This window comes from Mercenaria mercenaria, chromosome 7 (assembly GCF_021730395.1).
Source record: "Mercenaria mercenaria strain notata chromosome 7, MADL_Memer_1, whole genome shotgun sequence".
In the NCBI taxonomy this organism is placed as follows: Eukaryota; Metazoa; Mollusca; class Bivalvia; order Venerida; family Veneridae; genus Mercenaria; species Mercenaria mercenaria.
The window spans coordinates 75756546-75780667 of record NC_069367.1 but is presented as its reverse complement, the minus strand read 5'-3'; the positions used below and the strand labels follow the sequence as shown (position 1 = coordinate 75780667).

General features: G+C 33.5%; 1 protein-coding gene across 5 annotated transcripts in view; it reads left to right on the top strand.

Annotated features, from left to right (window-relative positions):
• The window catches only part of LOC123553892 (solute carrier family 23 member 1-like), a 61720-nt gene that overhangs the window by 25414 nt on the left and 12184 nt on the right, over window positions 1-24122 (top strand). For 4 of the 5 annotated variants that reach the window (XM_053548690.1, XM_053548688.1, XM_053548691.1 and 1 more), the window contains 7 exons: window positions 9821-9937; window positions 12783-12949; window positions 14420-14550; window positions 19085-19143; window positions 20289-20470; window positions 20799-20913; window positions 21586-21742. In XM_053548690.1, coding sequence (XP_053404665.1) covers window positions 9821-9937; window positions 12783-12949; window positions 14420-14550; window positions 19085-19143; window positions 20289-20470; window positions 20799-20913; window positions 21586-21742 — 928 coding nt within the window. Of the gene's footprint in view, window positions 1-6968; window positions 7221-9820; window positions 9938-12782; window positions 12950-14419; window positions 14551-19084; window positions 19144-20288; window positions 20471-20798; window positions 20914-21585; window positions 21743-24122 lie in introns of those variants that run through there. The other variant, XM_053548692.1, reaches the window with a different exon arrangement.

Here is a 24122-nt window from a genome sequence, read left to right as displayed (position 1 = left end):
TTACGAGGGTTGTCCCAGAAAATCGCGAACTTTTTTTTATTATTTCAAAAAAAAGCGACTCATCAAATAGTTATTATTACAGATGTTATTTCAATGTATACTCGACAGGAATGTAGAGTTTAAAATTAAATATCTGTCATATTGCAGTCAGAGGTAGTCGGCGCACGCTCAGTTTTTAATTCTAAAGATGCATTTCTAAAAATTAGACTTGACACGCAACCTAATTAAGCGCCACTCTTTGCCGTTAACGATGATATGAATTTTTACTCTTGTGAGATGTATATCAGGTAAGTTACATGAAGTTAAAAGGAAGTCGCTTCTTTTTGTAGGAGGAAAACTGAGCGTGCGCTGACTAGCACCGACTGCCGTCTATTATTTAAAAAATGCTCAAATAATATGATAGATATTTAGATTAAGCTCTATAGTCCTGTCGAGTATACATTAAAATAACATCAGTCGCGCCATGAGAAAATCAACATAGTAGCTTTGCGACCAGCATGGATCCAGACCAGGTCGCAAACGCACTATGGTGGTTTTCTCATGGCGCGGCTCAGATATTTAATTTTAAGCTCTATAGTCCTGTCGAGTATACATTGAAATAACATCAGTTAAAACAATTATTTGTTGCGTCACTTATTTTCAAATTAATAAAAAATGTTCGCGATTTTCTGGAACAACCCTCGTATATAACACCAGAATGTCATTTCAGAGGCGTGGTTCATTAATGACCATTTTATTGTTACTTAATAGCCGCTTCTGGAATGTTCCATGTATAATGATTTAAGGGTGTCTCTTTTCAGTTATGTAGTTAAAGGCAATAAAAATTTCAAGAAATTGTCAGAACATGAACAACTGAAAAACCTATTTACAAACCCAATGTTAATAAGATATGTTGCCAAAACCTGTTGCAAAATTTTAGACAGTTGCAAATTGTATTTGCGTAAATAATCTTACATAGATTTTTAGACTTTTTTTACAACATTTGATTAGTTTTAATCACTTTCTGAAATGCTATGATGGTAAATTTTTTGGGGGAAGCTGGTATTAACCAGGTTGCTCTAGAACTGATCTGAAGTATTATCCATTATCTTAAATATGTTTTAATGCACTTGTGTGCCATTCTTTTATTTCTAATTTCCATAGTCTATGTAAACTTTCTTAGTACATCTTTTTTAAACATGAACCATTCAGGATTAATGCCAGCTTCACAAATTTATCTTGTGTCTATAAGTATGGTTCTTAGTACCAACTGTGATAATAAATACGTATCACTGGTAGAGTACAGTTTATATAAATGCTTTTATAATATTTAATAGATAATTTTAATACTTCTCTATGATAGTCATTTATAAGTCTGAAAAGACTGGCTGCGTACAATAGTTTTAGTTGTCTTTGTATATGAATACATTGTATATAATTATGTAAGTATGCAGAGTTGACTATAACAAACAAACAAACAATTAATAAATATCAATTCATAAATAACAGTTATTTGACCTTCGAGACCAAAATGGTGTGAGGAACCAAAACATCTTGTCCACGAAATTTAATTATCTGATGATTCACATTTCGTTCATTAACTAATGGCCAAACAACAATTATTTCAAGTAGCCGTTATCGTCAAAATCGAACATTAATCTGATCATTGGGAGATGTCAAATGTGCTAGTAGTGGCAGTTCAGTTTTGGCATGGATATTAGCAGAACAGAACAGAAGAGTACGAAGGATTTATTTAGATTTAAGATTTATCATCTATACAAATCAGCAGAGAGATACAATGCCAATAAATGACAGAATGAATATCATCAAAATCATGAGAGGGTACAAATTCTACAACTGTTTAACACTTTAAACAGTCTTCTCTTATAAGATCTGCTTTGATAGACGATGTAATGATGTCTTATTAGAGATATAAAACAGTTCTATATTAGCTTGAATATACTTGGCCCCCGCATATAATAAAACGGAATATACTGCACTTCTGTCTCGAGAGTATGTGTCACAAACCAGTAGAAATATATTCCCGTTAAATAGTTATCTTTTTTATATATATATATATTGCAGACTGTTTTATTTAAACTCGTAAGGTATTTCTCAATTCATTGTTAAAATTTCCGCTTCTCGAAACTCACTTTTTTCAAATTTAACTCGAAACTCACTTTTTTAACTCGAAACTCACTTTTTAGAATTTAACTCGAAACTCACTTTTTTGACTCGAAACTCACTTTTTTAACTCGAAAGTCACTTTTTTGACTCGAAACTCACTTTTTAAAATTTAACTAGAAACTCACTTTTTTTAACTCGAAACTCACTTTTTTAACTCGAAACTCACTTTTTAAAATTTAACTCGAAACTCACTTTTCCAACTCGAAACTCACTTTTTTAACTCGAAACTCACTTTTCTAACTCGAAACTCACTTTTTTAACTCGAAACTCACTACTCGAAAAAAAGAAATCCTCAACGTTAATAGACGGAATGCACAAATGCAATAATATAGCGGTGCATTAATTAATATCCCGGTTCAGGGGCTGAATAATGAATATTGAAGTGTTGTATTTGAAGGACAGTGAAACACAAGTACACCGGGCATATAAATCTGCAATCTTGCTCTGAGAATATTCGGACAGAATGCTTTAAATTCTTGTTATCCAGTATTCTGTTAGTTAGAAGGTCTATGGCTTTTCTGAAAGATTTTTTAGCTTTAAAAATGTGTATGTAAATACATGAAAGCATATTTTTACATCAAAATTGGTATTTCTGCAGGCGATAGAAAAGTCTCAAAGTTAGAAATACATTTAAGCTTATAATTCTTGTATGTTTCTTATTTGTGCAAATTTCGCATTTAGCATACTATATTCTTCAGTTAACTCCAGTTAGTTATCTAATGCTTTACAAATCAAGAAAACCCCATACTTGTATCCTCTTTCGTAAAGATAAGCAGAGCCAAATGTTTAAAATAAAATTAATTGATTTGTGAAAAATATAATGTTAAATAGAGACATTTGGTTTCAAAATGTTTTTTTTTTTTGTGTTTTTAGTTGACAATAGTATAGTTTTATTCATGGAAGGCTTGTTCAGTTTACCAAATACTTTATTTTAACGTAAAAAATGTTTAATACTCTAAGTACAAGTAAGCATTTGATATTTCGCATAAAATATATAGCATTAGGAAGTTAACATTATAACTCCGCCCTTTCATTTGAAAAATGCCACATGCCAAATACAAAACATTTAATGCCATATGCTAAATCTTAAACATTGAGTCATAATTGTCAAATGCGATAGCAAGACAATACTGTGGAAGGACAGTGCGACATGCTAATTTCCAAATGCTAAATGACAAATAATTTAATAAAAAATAACATTTAGCATTGAATAATATGAATTTAGCATAAAGTTATTGGTATTTAGCATTAAAACTGACATTCGGCAATTAGCATGGCGCACAGGCCCTCCATACAAAGCTGAATACTAACATGCATTGTCCGATGTTGGCATGACATGGTAGAACATTTCTCAGATCAGACTCATAAGGCATAATGCAGATCTTTATTTCATAAAATCAAAGGACAAGTAGAATTATCTTTCAGCATTATAGACATCAGATATTTGAAATTTTCGCATTTATTATGAGAGCAAGAATATTGTATTTAGCTATCAAAATTAGATATCTGGCAATATAAGAATGGGGCACCAGCCTTCCATATATGCATCGGCCTTCAATATTAATGTTATTTATCAATCTTTGTTAAGAAAATAAAACTTCTTTTTTGTTTGGTGCTGCAGTGACTGCAGTACGGTGCTTGGTCACTGAATAGAAATCATTTTTGCTGACATTTGTTTCTTTTAATTTTGGTACAGCTTTCTTATAATTTTGTCTATATCTGCTGGCTTTCCAATGGGACAACAAGTCTCGGTTTCATTAACACCTTTGAAAAGTTTTATATGGTAGCAATCATAATCTTCCTCTTTGCCACATAATATACCAAGCAGTGTCTTTATCGTTTGAATAAACTTGAACTCAACATATCTTTTAAAATGTGCTTTTGACAATGACATGCTGTAAGAAACTTTTAAAATCCATTCTTCAGTTTCAGAATTTTAATGATTAGAATAATCCTTTAAATAATAGAAACATGTTATTGTTAATAAATACATTTGCAAGATTTCAAAAGTAGCAGAATGGTTTATTCTAGATGAGAATGGTTCTTCAGTTATCTTCATTAAAAATCAGTTAGGTAAACAGATTTATGATCAGCAGTTTAACACTTGACCACTAGCACGATGTATCAAATTATCCATGGGTAATCTAATAGCCATAGGTGCCAATCATCTCTCTGAGAGCATTTCGGATTGTACTAGACTGATAATTTCAACATCAGTCTCTAAAATAGACTGGATTTTGTCTCTATGAAATTGAATTCGTCAAAAAAGGGAAAAATAAAGAAATATAGTTATTATCAGTCTAGTGGCTAGTCTAAGAATCCGGGAACACCAGTTGGGTTAACTGCACGCCTTTACATAACTGAAATACTGTTGAAAAACGGCGTTAAACCCAAAACAAACAAACAAACAAAGTGAACTGTTTTAAGCTGGAAAACTACAGTTCTAATTTAGGACTTGCAAACAAACAAAAAAAGTTGGATATTACATAGTACATTTGCTTTATGTGAAAGGTAGCAGTTTTGACCGATAGGTAGTAGCATATTTATAGAAAATATAATAAGTATGTGTGTACGGAATAAATGTATATATTCATAGTCATTCACATTTCAATGTTTACAAATAAGAGAGATAACTAGATATAGTATCACACACTTACAAGACACCTTCACCAATATTTACTCAGTGCAAAGTGTTCAAGTTTAATTACATCAGTTATTCTGGTCCCAGAAATCTCTTGTTATCTTTTATAAGGATACTTTTCAGTCAAAGAAGAACACTACAAAACGATAAACAGAATTTCTTTACAGTATTATAGATTGGATACAATCGCGAGGGTTTTATCTTATCTAATTTTCGTGATCAGAGCAGCGGGTAATTTAAAAATCTCGTGAATAAAAAGAATCATTTTGAACGTGAATATGTGTGAATATTACGCGGTATACAGTATTGGATTTTTTCCAATTTTACCTAAATTCTACATATCATTCCAATGCACATGTAAAATACATTGCGGTTCCTTTTGCAATGGAAACTCTAAATATCCCTTATTATTTTTAATATTTTGCATTTGTTTCCTTTTTATTTTAGTGCACATCCTGATATTTTGAAAGCAACCAACAATATTATGTATCATGAAATTGATAATGCTCTTAGCGAGTTTGCATTTTTATATTCAAATTATTTATTACACACTTCATCCTAAATTTGAACCTAGGTGATGCAACACTGGTTGGCAGTTTTGTAGAGCCAATATGTATATTCAGTTATTAAACTGAAAAAGACCATTGCTTGTGTATCCTCACACAACTATAAAAGTTAGTGTTCATGGAACACACAACAAGATGCGAACAAATGGTCTAGTGGTAAAACTGTCTGACTACGTTACTAGTGAATGTGAGTTCGAACTTAAATGTAATAACATAAGGATAAGAGTTCCGGGTATAGAAGCTTAACATCTAGCACGCTAAAGAAGCAGGGAATTTTCTGGAATTTGAGTCTCTTCTGTATAATTATAGGTTACTAGATTTGTATTGAGAAATATACACGAATTCTGCAGCGGAAATATTGCGCGACTTAAGGAGCGCAATATTATTCCGCGAAAGCACGAGTGCATATTTCTCGATGCAAATCTAAAACTCTTTTTACTACATACAAATACTACACTTGTAATTATTTATAAATGATATGGATTTGTTCTTTAACCTGACTAAAACTGAATATATCGTCGTTAATTTTTTTTAAAGGTTACGGCATGCATGATACTGACGTTACAAATGACCCGATATGAAATTTGAACGTCAATATAAAAAAATATTGACGTTTCAGGTTCCACTGTAACTTAACGGAATGTATGTTTGTGCATGGTACATTATACTCACACTAAAATGTACTAACAGTCATCTAGAGGAGTCTCCCATATGGGTTACAAATGACGACTATAAACAAAATCAAATACGCATACACACACCACCATTACCGCCACCACCACCACCAACAACAACAACAACAACAAACTTAATGACGCAAGTCATGGTTAGAACTAATGAGTTCGGCATACTAAGGATGTGTTTATTCATACAACAATAAAACAATAACATAAATATCACACAACAAAGATGCTGGTACGAAAGACCTTCTGAATTAATTTGAGGTAAAATTCTCAATCATTGCCATGTGCCAGTTTATATAATAATGTGACAAAAATTAGGCAACTTAACAATTGTATGAAGTTTAATAAAACATTATTGGTTGCCACAGAATCGGTTCAATCGAAATGGATGGTGCTGAAAATAAAAACAAAAGCATGTTAGTTATTTGTAGTTATTTCGTACATATCAATCTGTGCTTATTCATGGACAAGTTAGGAATACATTAAATAGTAAGATAAGCCATCCCAGTTTAATTTTTCCTGATAATTTTCATATACACACCTTTGCATTTTTTATTAATAAAGGATCGGGTTGGAATACATGTATCAAAATAAATTAATAACAAACTACAGGCACGATTATAGGACCTGTGATATTCATAGAGCCATTACAATAAATAAGTCAAAATAGTACTAAAATTCTAAGTATGTTGGAATTTAATAACTGGTTTAAAAATAAATTCGATAGCATACAGTATATATTCACAAGACAGAGAAAACGATCCATTAGTCATATTATTGTAACATAATAAAGCGGTACGACTTCGGATTATTCAAATTACCCTTTGTTTGCTGGCAGCGTAGCGATGCCAATCAAAGTATTTCCCAGTGGAAAGTTTCCGCGCTGTATTGGAGATTTTTTTTCTGCAAAACTCGCTCATTCAACATATCAGATCTTTCGTTCGCATGTTTTCAGCTTTAAACTTTGAAATAAACACCTAAATGCTAAACGTGCTCTGGAACATATAATATGATATGCAGTAACATTTTATTCAAAATTTTATGCATTACTTAAAAAATGATTCACAAGAGAATCTAAAAATAGATTTCGGAAACCAAATAAGAGTCACGTGACGGAATAGCTACAGCGATCCGCTAGACTTTCTAGAAATTATTTTGTTATAGGTAAGAATTTTGCCTTTATTTGATTTGTTGTTTTCTTGTTGTTTCTTTTCTTTTTTATTTTTTGGAGGAGATGGGTGGGCGGTTGTTTTGTTAATTTTTATCTCAACATTTGCAGCATCTGATTCGTATCACCAATATTTATTGTTTATCATTTTTGATTTATATATTGCGAATGAGTGATTTCTAAACAAAATAAACTTCGTAGTGCTGGGCATTATCGCACATCTAACTCATAGGTCTCAGTGGGCACGAGTCCCATGTAGCACAAACCTTCGGCTCATGTGTTTGTGAATACAAATGGTGCTTAGGACGATGCAAATAACCGAAGACACCGCGTTTCGAGGTATGAATCAACCCCTAAACTTATGTAGCATATGTGAACGCGATTCTGCAGCGCGCTAGACTTCCGATGCGGCCTATATTAAGAGACAAAATATGTTTGTACGAGTATTCATTACACTTGTGCAGGGCATACTTTGTTGTAGAAATAAGACGCTGGCATATTTCCTCATAGCGAATATCGATTCTCATCTGTAATATTATTGCACCCGTACTTCTCATGAATATGATGCGTGCTGTCTATCCAATAACGAGGCTCAACGAGATCAGTTTTCTATCTGGACCGACATTTGAACTTTCCATGCATCATAGCAGACTCGAAGTAGTTAATGTATAGTAAAAGTTTTTTTTCTTCACATTTTTCCCGCTTGAAATGAATATAAATGCTTAGGCATAACAACTGCTCTCTTGTTGTTGCTTTTTTTTAATTAATTGTTTTTCAAACCTTTCATCGCAAACACTATAAAAAGAATAGCCAAATAAATAAATATTTGATCTGCTGTATTTTTACTGCAAAAAAATCACTGAATTGTTTAAAAATTGCATTGAGGGTCACAGGGAAGTAACTAACGAGGCCTCTGATTGTTGAAAAAGTATATTCTGCGGTGTATATCTACCATGTAAAGTGATCAACCATTGGTGCAAAATATGTTGGATGTGTTTGAAAACTATCTTATTTCATAAAATAAAACTGTAATCCATGAATACTGGCTAAAATAATATGAAATGATGCATTTTGTGTGAGAAATATGCATGTTCTATCAGTAGGGCATTTTTATGAAAAATAAAAAAAATATCACTGCCGGACTATGGGTAACCGAGTTCAAAGAGAAAAAAGTGCCCAAAAGTGATGATCAACATATATATTTCCTGCAGTTTTTCGATAGTTCTTGGATAGTTCTTTCAACCTGAGTAGGTGGCATCAAACGTTTAAATGTTAGGAAAGGCCCGTGACCGAAAACATTACAGTGTGGGCCTATGGAAATTTAGTTGTTTCCCTATGACCTGAGGCCACGAAATCTATAGTTATTGTCTGTCTGTTAGTGATGCAGATTACTAGATCTATAAATTATTAGAATTGTAATTCAATGTTATAAAAGTTAATAATTTATAAAAAAAAAAAAAACAACTTCTATCCTGCAATTGTAATATTTTTACCTCAATAACGAGTGTTTCTACATGTATATTACATACTACATGAGCGCTAATGCATAGAACTGGTTTTACGTTATTTTTGATGGAAGTTACCCATTAACTAGCAGGAAAACAAGTTACGCTTGTTCTAGTGCCCGCCTAACCTAGTACACCTGAATGTTCGTTATAAATAATTGCTGATAGAACAGTTTGTGATGATTCATTCAAAGTTTATGTGTACTAGGCACTGCTCATCTCTTCTTTCTGGAATTATGCCATTACGTTTTTAGAAACAACAAAAATGTCCAACTTCTCCAGCCAAGCTTTGTTTTTGATATATTAGATTGTCATAAACGTTTTAAGTATGCTAAAATAATATCGTTCATGATAAATTCATTTTTCACCACAGTTAAAACATATTTCAGTGTTGTTGTTGTTTTTGTTGTTTTATCAATGTTGCGGTGATAACAGTGTCAGCTGCTTTTTTATATAACTTGTTTCGTGAAAATATATCCGGTTTAAATTGTGTATACTTACTTGAATAATGGACATATCTGATTTAAAACATTAACTTTATACGACGTGCATTATTTTCAAAATAATTAAACTCATTGAAAAAGCTCAATTCAAGCCTTCCACCAAAGTCTGGTTTTAACAACGACTGCTTCTTGTCTACTGTAGTAACTACCTGTGCATAACATTCGATAAATCAAAGGTGTAATCATTAAGAAAACATGATGAATGATGATGAATGTTTTATTTTTCATACTTGTTCCAGCGCTTCTCGAAGGGCGTAGGGACTTATAAATAACTTATAAATAAACTCGTCGAGGTGACAGTAACTGAGTGTTACTTACTGGGCCACTTCCGCTCTAAGCTCAAGACGTGATCTTAATAAGCAGAAACGAAACATAGACTGCATTCTTTTATTCAGTATAGAATGATCAATAGATTGAATAAATCATTACATTTAATTTTAGAGTGATATGTAGTAGACTTACAAGGTAGTGAGTTTTGATTATTCAAAGAACCACATTTCTGTATTATATCATGTGTCGGCCCATGAAAGACGCATATACTTCCGAAATCAAGTTGTTATCTACTCGTACGTTTTGATATATTTACAGAAATCACCAAAATCGCAGGAAAAGTCAAAGAAGATGCAGACGGCAATTCTGTCCGGGCTTCAATACAAAGTGGACGATAATCCGCCATGGATTACCACGTTTCTGCTAGGATTCCAGGTTTGAATTGTCCAGCCAGTTTTTAATTTGTAAACAAAGTATTAGTTTTCATGTAGTATTCTATTAATACACTCATAAACTTTGACTGCTTGATTAAGCTTGCTTATTGTAATTAAGAAATAATATATCTCATTTTGTGATTTGTCGCTGAATTAAATCATTGTTTGGAGTTCAGGTGCGAAGGAATTATATCACGAGCGCGCAGCCCGAGTGATATAATAATACGCATCTAAACGACAAACAATGGTTTTATTCAAGAGCAAATCACTAAATGAGATATATTATTTCGATTCTAACACGTTACCAAGGATTTTAAAGTACATCCTTGACGACATCCGTTAGATATTTGCCTGTTTTCTGTTGGTTTCTTTTTTCTAGCGCGCCGCTATGGCGTTTGACGCTATGACGTAATAATTATGACGTCAGAAAAATGAATTGTATCATTAAACACAATTTCCAGCCTTCCTTGTTTAAGGATGTACGATCGAATTTTTTCTAACGTTAAGAATTTTTTCATACTCTGTGAGCTTGAAGAACATTATTTTTCAAGACAAACAAAAGAAGAAAAAACATAGGTCACCGAACTCGTTTTAATTTTATAGGGCATTTACTACACCCACTGTTTAAGAATTTCTGAAATTTTGTAAAATTGAAAAAATGGTTGTACTTTATAAAACATATAATATCCCATTTAATGTCATAGGGATTTCATGTCTTACAGGTTAATATGAATACAAGGTGATGTCAGTATTATATAAGCATAAATGTCACAAACAAATCTCTTTCATTTTTACATGTTGACATAATTACCCCACCCACTTTATTTTCAATGGAAAAATATATTTCGATCTACAAAAAAAATTCTGACGGTAAGATTTTAAAAATATTTTGCAGCTTTAATGACGCACAAAAATGCTTTAAAATGGAAAGAAAAAAGGTAGGGGTCACCGTGCATCTAAGAGATTTGTTAAGAAAAAACGGTCAAAAACTGGTGAATTTTGATATTTTGTGTTCTTTTTTATTTAATTAATATTTTCCAGATAAAATAAAGAGATATCTTGAAATTTTTTATTTCAATTATAGCTTATAATTATATGTATCAGTCAGGAAAATATCAAAACGAAACCTGATCTACTTTCATAGATATTTAAAATTACCTACCCCTACCCCGTTGTAAAACTTACGTCAATTTTAGACAAATGCCAGCCAAAAATAAGGGTGAAAATTTTTTTTTCGCAAAAAGCAGAATCTATTTGTTTTAATGGTACTTTATTAGCCATATTTTAATAATTTAGCATTAATTTTCGGCAAAACTTTTGTTGGAAGGCAATATTTAAAGAAACATTTTTCAAAATGGCGGATATCCTGAAAAAAACGCTCGTACATCCTTAATAGGAAAATGAATCGGGTCGTGATAGAATTCAGTTTATTACATGTTTTTCATTGAATTATCAAGATATTAGAGTGAAATATATCTCGTATTCTCGCAGTGAAAATTATTAAATATAGAGCTATTTTTCACTGGTAAGAAACTATAAAATGGGTAAGTTTAGTCAAAACATGAAATAAAAAAGAAAATTTGTTTGTTTTACATATAACATCAAAATATCTTTCACTCATGAAACTATAACTTACATTTTCACTCGTGACTTTGCCATTCGTGGAAATATTGCATCTGGCGTTCACTCGTGAAAGATATTTCAGTGTTACCAACTCTTATAACCAGAATAAAAGCTATACAAATGTGTAGAAACCTATACAAGTAAGCAGGCCAAGAAAAGATGCTGGTTTTCCGTGCTTGGAATTTACCGAAAAGTAAAACATGACACAGATTAAAGATGTCATCAAATTTAAGAAGTGTTTCATCAATAAATTTACTCTGTTCCAGTCCAAGAATATAAAACGGAGAAAGCTACGGGAAAATCAATAGTCATCTTAACTTTCCAAACGACTTGAGGGCTGAGAATACTGCGAAACAGACAAAACACCAAATAAATCAGAGCGTTTCCAAAAATCAATACCCTGTCACAGATATAGGATACGTTTCTAACGGAATTGTCTGTAATTATGCCCGCTTTGTTCAATGGCGCTTCAGTATAACAATATTTTGGGGAAAATATCGCTAGTGTTTCTTGTAGTTGATACAGTGTAGACACTAGACCCTGATATTTCGCTAGAGAGGGCTTAGAAATTTAGTTAAGTTTAATCTTATTTAACTGCTCAGTGTTTCAAAAATACACACAATAGTACATACATTCCTAACACATAACAAAGAACAAAAGGTTCGGACTACGAGTTATATATTTCAACATCAGCATACAGCTCTTCCCGTAGGCTTTGAAACTAAAAGAGATACCTGTGTGCAGGTAGTATTGGTGGCATGTTCGAAGCTAAAATTCTCCAAAAATGAAATGTTTTTGGGACAAAGCGTGGTTTGTTAGCTTGCCAGGGTACACATAGCTTTGTTTTTCTATATTTTTATTGTACATTCTAAATTGTAATGGTAAAGCAGAACAAAGACATCCAAGAATGATTCTATGGAAATTTGTGTACTGGGGTATTGGGGGGTCGGGTTTAGGAGAGGGGGTAGCACCAGAATGTTATGTTGATTATACAAGGATCTTGCAAACTAATGAGTCAAATTTAATATCAACTGTTGTTACTGAGTAAAAAAAGTCCTAACTGGGTATGTATATAATAGAAAATGTCTTGCGAAGAAAACAGCACAATCAAAATCGATGTTCAGGTTACATGAAATACATTGAGCAAAAAAACGCGGTCATCAACATGCTTTGAAATGGAAGCTGTCAAATATTTTACTGATTTACCGAATTTTTTTTTTCAGCATTACCTTATGTTGTTGAGTTCGAACCTCGCGACTCCTGGTATTATGGCTTCAGTGATTTGTGCTATTGGCATCCCTGAAGAAAACCACGTGAAATCCATGCTACTAGGAAACATGATCTTCGCGTGTGGAATATGTACACTCATACAAACGTTCTTCGGTGCGAGGTAACTTTCATTCCACTAGAGCCGAAATGTCGTGCAAAGCTGTTCTGAATTTTGTCTCATAGATATAATCTAGAAAGAAATCGCAGTTGGGTCTCTGTTTCAAATGAAATTTTAAAAAAAATGTCCCTCTTACTTATAGTTCAGCACAATGTGAATATAAAGCTTTTGTTTATTGTCAGAGTTTAATTTATAAATTACGCCAGATGGACTATGAGAGAACATTCATGAATATCATGCTGACAAGTTCGGCTCTGGACTAAAAATTGCTTTAAATGTTTGACACATTTTATTATGCTTGATTTTTACTAAATGTCGAATTTTACTTTTAATATATCAGAACAGCACTCAACGAAATTTTGATTATAGCAGGCAGATTAGTAAGTATTAGATGACTGTGATAGAAATACATTGAGTAAAATAAAATAAAATTTTATGATATCGGCCTCATATTGCATGTATATTTGTGAAATATCCATTAATCAAAACGTTTTCACCTTTCTTGCATGTGCATACTTAACACGCGAATTTAAACAACGAATTTTTAAACAGCGAATATTTAAACAACGATATTGACTTTGTCATATTTATCACTGTTGTTTCTTATTTACAGGCAAAACAGCTCATATTTTTCTTTTAGTGATTCGGCATCTATTTCTTCTGCACCTCATGTTTCTAGTTAAGTTCGTATGTGTCTTTAAGAGGCTCAACCTCTGCCTTGTTATGGTCATAATTGTCTTTAAGTGGCTCAGTGCTTGTCTTGTAGGTCTATATTAGTCTTTAAGAGGATCAGCCGTATACTACTAGTAGTATTGTTTCAAGAGGAGGCTGTTCAGTTCTTTTGTTCTACTTATTTCTTGTTTTGGGGTTCACTTGCATTGAAACTACTTTCATTTACAGATAAATTTGATAGTTTGCTATGGTTTACTATGTATATGGATGGAAATTGTGAACTTTTTAGAAAGTACTGGCAAAATTTTGTAAATTAATGAGAAACTTTTGCGACTTCGCAATGTATTTTGTAAAAACAGACTATTTAGATTTTTTAATTTTTAGATTCGTTCATGTGTGTATTTGATTCTGTTTCGCATGTTGCATTGCCCAGCTTTTTAACATATTTTGTGATACTAGGTATGCTATGGTTACTTTTTGTATGGAGGTCAAGTCTTTTGTTCTCTGTGGAGTAAACAGTCGGCCAGTGTGTCATTTTGTTCTTTGCTTTTACCATAAGTTATTGCAGTTTGGACTGTGTCGGTACTGTAGTACTTTTTGCAGTCTTCTGGGTTCTTATACATGTGTTTGTTAGGCGCACATGATTGTTGCAGGGGTATTGAATGTGCATTTGGTTCCTGGTCAGTAGATAGATGATAAATGATCAGTTGACGGTGAGAGGGTACTAAAAGTTGCATTCCTGGTCAGTGGTGCATGATCCTGCTGACGGTATGAGGACACTAACAGTTGCATACGTTTCAGATTACCTATAGTACAGTGTCCAGCATATGCGTACATAGTTCCTATGTTAGCGCTGACCAAAATAGGGCAATGGAAATGCACAGCTGCCGATGCTGCCAACATTGAAAATGGTGTCAACACAACGACAATGCGTAAGATAACATGAAATCTGTGTAACCGGTTGCTATACGGGGACCTTCTTACGCAAGATTTTTTTTTATTCACATGCATTTATTTATCCTTTTATCCTTGTGAAGTAAAACACATCTCTGTGTTTTACTCATGCTCCTTCCAAGGTGGACTGTAATGGACTTCTATTACGGATTCTACCAAGGCGGGGTCTGAGGATGGAAAGGGTCAATATGTGTTATGCAGTGTATTACTAGATGTAATTGCTTTCAGGGATTTTTACAATAGATCACGCGAGTAGTTGCTTTTAATGCTTACTCTTTTAAATTTTAAGCCATTGCTTATTTAAAAGATATATATGTTTTAGCTACTAGCTCGGAGTAGGTTGGCGTCCCTCTAGTCTTCTGGAGAAGGAGGCTAAGTGAGTGTTGATAGTAAAGATGGGTATACCGGCGTCCATCGTCTGGCGTCAATAGACTTCCTGACAAGAACTCACTCTTGATCTTTAACATTATTGCCGAAACAACTGTCAGTTTCTTTAACCCATCTGCACACGAACCTCATCAGAAATAAAAGTAGAGAAAAACCTTCCTCTTATGTAAAACTCAATGGAAATTCACAATTTGAAAAACCAGTTTAAATACTGATACGTCAATGAATCCATGTCTATTTATAATTTCTTTAGAAGTATTTAAGAGGAGCTGTTTTGATCATTCTCCGCTCGTCGTCCGTTCGTCCGTTTAATATCTTCTTGTCAGAGACTGTTGCTCTCCGATTTTAGAATATATATATTTTCACCCGTATGTTCATTGGATGGTCCTTTACTAAGTGTGTTCAAATTACTGAGAATCGTCATCGGCCGCAAGAAGCAATGTTTCCTGAGGTACTCCCTCCAAAGAATCAGATTCGTCAAAAACATCTAGTGCTCTTGTTAAATTTTCCTTATATCTATAAACTTTAAAAGTGAAAACAATTTTGTCATATCAGAAACTTCCAGCCCAATTTCGAATTACTTCTGTACGAATGTTCTTTTGGTAACCGTCTACCAACATTCTGATTCGTCAAAAAGCATGGCTACCAGTTTCCGGATATGTATGCAGTGAGGACTAGAAACTGATTTTGAAATAATATCACGTAAATGTTTCATGGCTAACCCTCAAAAAGATAAGACATGACCGCTAGAGATAGTGCTCATATTTCCTATATATAGAATCATATTCCTGTCAGAAACTGGATTCCTGATTTAAAAATAATTTGACTCTCTACCAAGACTTTTCAATATTATTCCGAGTCGTCAAAAACATGGCGTCCAGAGGATGCAGTAAATTTTCTTCATATGTGTGCAGTTGAAACTTGACAGATACTGCCTGTCCCGTCACACACATATTTCTTGAGTGACCATCTACCAACACTGTACATATTCCGAATTGCAACCGGAGTTAAAAATAGAAATAATTTAAAAAGCCATTTCTTTCTATACTTCGAATGGCCTTCTACCAAGAGTATTATTTTTTTTTAATCTGCTAAAAAAAAAAAATTGCTATCGGGTCTATTTATTTCTGTGTGGATCTAAGGAAACCTTTTGACAATCGTCCCCTCAATTTTCAAAGGAATTTGAGCTGTCAAGAAACTCTGATCAGCGATAAAATTCCACAATGGTTCAACAAAAGAAATGAAAACAACTTGCTTAAAAATGACTTTTTTAATGTCACAAAAACCGCGGCTAACATATTTTGATTCTTACTAAGTCTTACAGCTGTATCCGTCTGTCAGTAGACGGTGGTTGACAGGAGAACATGATACAAGATACCGACAGCTTTCATCGTACAGGTTAATAAAATCTAGTGCCATTAAGTCTGATTGAGTTTATAATGTATTTTGAGTAAATGGCAATATTTGAGGTGGCTTCACATAGCAGGATGTCTTTTTCTTTTTAAGTCAAGACCGGGTTCCGCGTTAATGTGTTCACTACATATCCTTAGAACATAAGCATTTTCTCATTCCTAAATGATACAGTAGTTTGTTCACCTTAGTAATCCCTGAAAGCAGTATACATTTTATTTAGACAATGCATGCTCTTGGTGTAGGTACCAGGAGACAAGCCTAGGTCAAAAGTAAACTGGGAGACGGGCCTCTTCCTGTTGTAGTGGATCGGATGAATGTTTTTGGTGGACACAGATTACATAGATTCATTTTTAAAGACAAATTATCACTTATCGCTTTACGGAGTCCATCGCACATTTTACATAGGAAAATCTTTTAACAGAGATATTTGTGGTTTGAAGACTGTGAGAATACTGATATACTCGTGAAAAAACGTGCTGTGTGTTAAAACGACATGCGACGATGCAAAGTACTTTGGCAACAACACATAGAACAACTTTAATATGGAAGCATATTGAAGCAACCAAGGACAAAAAGACACTCGGTGCTAACAGTGGACATCGGATTTTGTTGACATGTCTTTTGAAGTATTCGACTGAGTACTTAACGCACAGCGCGAGTGTGCAACAAAGATACATTTAACGTGTGAATTATTACAAATAAACAATGTTGATTCAGTTGTGGTTCTCAGACGTCAGCTTTTTCAGTGTCGATTTGAGTTCATTTTGTGGATATATTTAGCGGGATTTAACACTCTAGATCATCCTGCTGTTATACAACTACCCGTCTGAACTCAAGAGAAAATATCAGACAAATACCAGACAGTTTTGTTATTGCATGTGTTTACTCCTACTTATCACATTTAATCAAGTATTTAACATCTATGACCTTGTATATAACACATGAGTTGTTCACAGTGAAACCAAAATTTCATGACAAAAAATGATTTTCGTTAACAACATCTATTCAAACATATCGTTTAGTATCTACGCGGTTATTTAATTTGCTTTGTTGTTGCTAAATTTTGAATTTTAAAAAATTAAAATTCACTGATAATGATATATTTCTCTAAATTTTGTCATAATTGACGTCAAGGAATTCGGGTTTTATTGAGAACATCAAATATCAATAATCGGCGAAAAATCATCTTCTCATAGCAATTTAGAATTTTGAAACCTTATGTTGAAATAGTCGCGGCCTTGACGAGGTTATCGTGTGGTACATTATGGTTTAGTGTTCAGGTGCGCTGGAAGTTATTCAGGAAGCTGATAGCCAAGCATCTGAACGATAAACAATGATAATCAGACGAGGGCTTTGATCATTTTTCATTCTAACATGGCCGTTAACGTTATCATGATGAAAATATGGTGTTCTAGTACTAGATATTTATTCGATATTCCACCGGTTCGTGCAGAAGGTGCAGAATTTTATGAGCCATGTTAGTATAAGTGTAAGGATACGCTCTGGATTGTTTGTCTGACGTACACATTCCTCGAGGATTGTTTGTCTGACTTACACATTCCTCAAGGATTGTTTGTCTGACGTACACATTCCTCAACGATTGTTTGTCTGACGTACACATAGGATTGTTTATCTGACGTACACATTCGTCATGGATAGTTTGTCTGACGTACACATAGGATTATTTGTCTGACGTACACATAGGATTGTCTGTCTGACGTACACATTCCTCAAGGATTGTTTGTCTGACGTACACATAGGATTGTTTGTCTGACGTACACATTCGTCAAGGATTGTTTGTCTGACGCACACATTCCTCAAGGAATGTTTGTCTGACGTACACATAGGATTGTTTGTCTGACGTACACATTCCTCAAGGATTGTTTGTCTGACGTACACATAGGATTGTTTGTCTGACGTACACATTCCTCAAGGATTGTTTGTCTGACGTACACATAGGATTGTTGTCTGACGTACACATTCGTCAAGGATTGTTTGTCTGACGTACACATAGGATTGTTTGTCTGACGTACACATTCCTCAAGGATTGTTTATCTGACGTACACATTCCTCAAGGATTGTTTGTCTGACGTACACATAGGAGTGTTTGTCTGGCATACACATTCGTCAAGGATTGTTTGTCTAACGTACACATAGGAGTGTTTGTCTGACGTATACATATACATAGGATTGTTTGTCTGACGTACACATAGGATTGTTTGTCTGACGTACACATTCCTCAAGAAGTGTTTGTCTGACGTACACATAGGATTGTTTGTCTGACGTACACATTCCTCAATTGTACATCAGTCACTGTTTAGCGTGTATCCTCTACACTGTGTATGTAACTTACAATCAGTTTCGTTTATTTGTGTGTGGGATATTTATTCTAACAATTTCAATACTAAACTTGTAATAATATTTATCCTACTTTTCTAAATCTTAAAGACAGTAATATCGTAAGTTCAATAAGACTCTTGAAATAGTTTAAAAGTATTTTTTATCTTACTTCGCAAAATTTACGCAAATGTATGTAATTTTATGAGTCCGTCTGAAGTCCGTTTGCATCCCATCAGTTTGTATCTTTTCATTTAAGATGCATTTTTCGCACGCTGTTTTTACCATTCTCACTTATGCCTTTATCCTTTCCGCATGTTCAAATAACAGTGCAGGATAAATTATTTTGATGTGATTCATATTTATCTTTTTCAGTGCCAAATACAACCATAGGCGGGAACGAGGAGAAAGAATACATAACTAGAATTAACATGGTGAGTGCTGCAAGAAACAATCTTGAAAGTTTTACGCACTATGACCACTAAACAGTGGTAAATGTATATTTCAGCTGAATATGGTTTAATACCTGAAAAATGTATTTCTAAGCAAGCATTTTATATGTGAAAGCGATATCAAATTTTACTGTCAAATCATATTGGTGTCAATGGCCAGTGACAAGTTTACTAATACATTTCGTTGTAACGTTCTCCCTCACTGACCTTAAATAATTCACACATTCAACCAAACCTAAAAGTTTAACTAACCAATAGTGGATCCACAACAAGGAAGGAAAAACCGATATGTACAATGATAGAAATGACAAAATAATAAATTTACAAGTCCAACTGAGTTGTAGCATCAATGATTCGAAATAGAGTAGTCAGTTTAAGATACATTAAGCGCGGTGTTCCGCTAGGACCGTCGCCGCATATTTTGAGCTCGAAACTCCAATGATAAAAACTCGAAACTACCGGGTAAAAGGTCGAAAGTACGATAGTACAAAGTCGAAACTGCGATGATAAAAAGTCGAAACAACGAAACCACGATGGTGAAAAGTCGAAAGTACGATGTTGAAAGAAAGAAATAATTTCGACTTTTCTCCGTCGTAGTGTTTTGTTGTTTCGACTTTTCAACATCGTAGTTTCGTGGTTTCGACTTTCCGCTATCGTAGTATCGCTATTCCGACTTTTCAACGCCAAAGTATCGTACTTTTGCTGTTTAGAACTCATATTATGCGGCGATGCCCTAACGGACACCGTGGTTCAGATACTCGGTACGTTCTCATTCTTGGATGCTTGTCTAATTGGCCACTCATTAAGGGAGATGTTTCATTCTTCTTTTGAATATCTAACTTGTGTCTTCATCCTCACCTCCTCTTGAACCTCAGCTCGGATTTGCTTATCCACATCCGGTATGCGTTTTTAAACTATAAGATGAATTTAACCAACAGAAAGTAATAGTAGACAATGTTTGATCATTTGTTGACGAGTTTCTTCATGAGAGGTAATGAATTTCTCAACAAACTCCTAGCACCAGAGTAATGGAAACACTTATCATATGACTATAATGAAAGGACTCCGTGGTACAAAAGGACAAACATAATGTGAGAAGAGTGTCCAACCTTTTAATACTTTTTCAGTTAACTGGCACCATCATGGTCGCCGCAGTCCTGGAGATTTTAATCGGAGTGAGTGGTTTGGTCAGTGTGTTATTACGATTTATTGGACCATTGACGGTAGCTCCAACTATAATGTTGATGGGTCTTTCTGTAGCGGAGACAGGATTCAACCTTGCCGGGCAGCATTGGGGTATCTCAGGAGGGTACTTGTGAAATATTTATTGTATGATAACTGTTTAAATACGTTTATGTGCTTGAAGTTTGTTATATTATGTGTTTTATGTTAAATTTCTGTTTTAGATGTCAGATAGAAACAAGAGCATAATTTTGTACGAATAAAGAGCAACCCTCAGACAGAATATCGTTAAACATCATTTCCGTCTGTTGTTGTTGTTGTTTTTTTTAATCTTTAAATTTGTGCCATAAAATAGTCAGCAACATAAAGTATTTAGGTTTTTTATCAAAATATTACATAATCTGTTCTTTTTGTTTTCATTTTCAGAATTATATTGTATGTTTTATATTTTTCAGAACCATTGTTTTAATCATTCTCTTCTCTGAAGTGATCCCAGTGTTTGAAATTCGTAATCCATTCAGTAAAGGGCGTGAACAGAAGATCGAGTTTGTACTCCATAAATTGTTTTCAGTAAGCCACTCTACAACTACCTTTCTTTTGTTTATCTCAAACAGTGTTTCAGCGCTGTGCATCATAAAAAGCCACCACGTACTTATACTCAGTGTTTTTATTGTTTATTGTCCTTGAGGACATGATGTCTAAGCAATGTTATTATATAACAAAGCTCCGTTTTAACCTATAGTATGGGGCGTCTTGGGTGTGCGTATTTAAGAATTTCTCTTGAAGAGACACAGCCCAAACCAAGACTGCTAGTGTTTCTATGCTTTTCATGGATCATTTTTACAGATTTCATTATACTAGTGATCATGAGGATTGCCTTGGAATTCAGGTTTAGTCTTAGTCTCTCTTTGATTATAAAAGTGTTTCTGAAAGTGCAGCGTTTAGGAGCGCTGATTTCATTTTAAGAATAGCAAATGACTAAGAATAGCAATAGCTTCTATTGAAAACATTTTCATTCAAATGTGCAATATCGTTTTATGATTACATCAAACAACCCACTTCCATTTATTTTAAATTGCTTCAGAATATTCTTTACTTTCTGATCTTCTTTATAGCACAGCAACTTGTAAAGACAACTCTGGTTATATAATTGTCGTGAGCTTTACTAAATAAGAATAACATTAAAATTATCTTTTGAAAAGTATGTTTTGCTGTGTGTTTGATATGGAGACTGACTTTCAGGTAATCCTGTCCACCTGTATAATGTGGTTGCTATGTTACATTCTCACTGCCACGGGTGCCCTCCCTGATAACGAGAAGATGTATGGGTATAACGCGAGAACCGATCTCAGACTGAACGTCATCAGCGAAGTCCCATGGGTCAGATTTCCATACCCAGGTATGTTTACTAGTTTTGCATCCAACGGAATAATGAGATTCTAACAAACTTTTTATAATAGTTGTAACGATGAGAAAAAACCAACATACTCTTGCTTTATATCATTGAACTTTATTCACTTCCGATTCTGCATTCATTCAAATTTGGTACACACTGTTTTAAGTCTTGCACGAAGCCAGTTTCTGCTTCTAACAATAAAACTCACCTCATTAGCTTACACGAGTAAATGTTAATTTATTTCCTTTCGATAATTCATTTGAATTTTAAGCTCACCTGAGTACGAAATGCTCATGGTAGAGATAGGCCCTAAAATTTTCAGTGATAGAATTACATTAAATAAAGTCTAGAAATTAATTTCCAAGTCCTTGAAATAACCAAAAATGATTTCACAAATGTGAAGTTTATGATAGTTTTGTTAATATCAATAACAGAAGTTTTAATTTTTAATTTAAAGTTGTGATCCGCAAAGAATGACAACTCTTGCCTTAGGCTAGTACTTATAAGTAGAGATCTATTAGTTTACTTCCCTTGCAATTACACAATTGAGTGGAAAATGAAAACTGTTTAAGACACAATATCATACTTTTTTGCACAACAAAATCATTAAGGATTTATTAATTTGTGTTTGATTTACCCCTCAAGACATGGTTCCTATGATTCTGTCAACTTAAATATGGTAAAAAATTAACTTTTAACAAGCCAATAATAAAACGAAGTACCAGTAGGTAAATAATAGTGCAGATAATACAGTTTTGCTTGTATCAAAATGTCACAATAGATCCACTTTTGTTATACAGAACACCTGGTAGGATTAGTAAAGGTGCAATTATATTGATCTCTATTTCCTATGCCTACTCATGGTTAGCTATTGTGATCTTGACCCCGTTGACCTGTGTTATACGGACCGTCCTATTTTGATAAAAGGGAATTTTTGAAATGTTGAACATTTTCAAACTATGATTACAGTTATTTTGAAAAGACGCGTTGATCAAAATTTCTTCATACTTAACGTATTAAAGTATAATTATGCTGAAAATCTCATCATTTTATGCTACTTAATTTCAGGAAAAGCACGTGCATTAAAATTACCGTTAAAAAATTACCTATCGATAGGTCTGAACTAATCAAATGAAAATTCAGGGTCAAGGGGGTGAGCAAGTTGTAGGCATAGGAAATAGAGATCAATATAATTGCACCTTTACTAATCCTACCAGGTGTTCTGTATTACAAAAGTGGATCTATTGTGACATTTTGATACAAGCAAAACTGTATTATCTGCACTATTATTTACCTACTGGTACTTCGTTTTATTATTGGCTTGTTAAAAGTTAATTTTTTACCATATTTAAGTTGACAGAATCATAGGAACCATGTCTTGAGGGGTAAATCAAACACAAATTAATAAATCCTTAATGATTTTGTTGTGCAATAAAGTATGATATTGTGTCTTAAACAGTTGTCATTTTCCACTCAATTGTGTAATTGCAAGGGAAGTAAACTAATAGATCTCTACTTATAAGTACTAGCCTAAGGCAAGAGTTGTCATTCTTTGCGGATCACAACTTTAAATTAAAAATTAAAACTTCTGTTATTGATATTAACAAAACTATCATAAACTTCACATTTGTGAAATCATTTTTGGTTATTTCAAGGACTTGGAAATTAATTTCTAGACTTTATTTAATGTAATTCTATCACTGAAAATTTTAGGGCCTATCTCTACAAGTTGAAAGATATCGACCTATAATAATGTATTATGGAAAATCTCGTTGCTGATATGTGTTATGCACCGGTGATTGCTTGACAAAGATAAAATATAATTGAAGTCACTATGTATGACTAATCTCATCATACAGGATTTAAGAATGATTTTTCACCTCTCATGTTTTTTATTAACAGATCCTATTATATGTTGAGTTAAATTATAAGTAATTTTTTAAGAATGAACTGTTACACGAAATTATACAAAAACCATCTTAATTAATAGAATTAATTAACAAAATATCAGTAAATGAATAAATTACATAAAACATATCTGTATTCAGATTTATTGTATGTGTATATTTGTGTTCATATTATTTCCATAAAATATGTATTTAACCTTCCGCTATAATCATGCATGTTTGTAATGTATATATATGACGATGAACGTTTAATGTTCAAGTCTTTCTGTAAATAAACTTCTGTTCTGTTCTGTTCTGTTCTGCTATTGTGATCACGCTGTGTCTATTGTTTGAACGTTCGTGCGTGCGTCCGTCTGTCGACGTATTCATTTAAAATTACGGCCGCCAGAGGGCGTGGTCACTTTCCCTATATGTATGTAGTGGAAATTTATAAGTCTTCTTGTGTGAAACTGCTGGTCCGATTTTAAAATAATTTC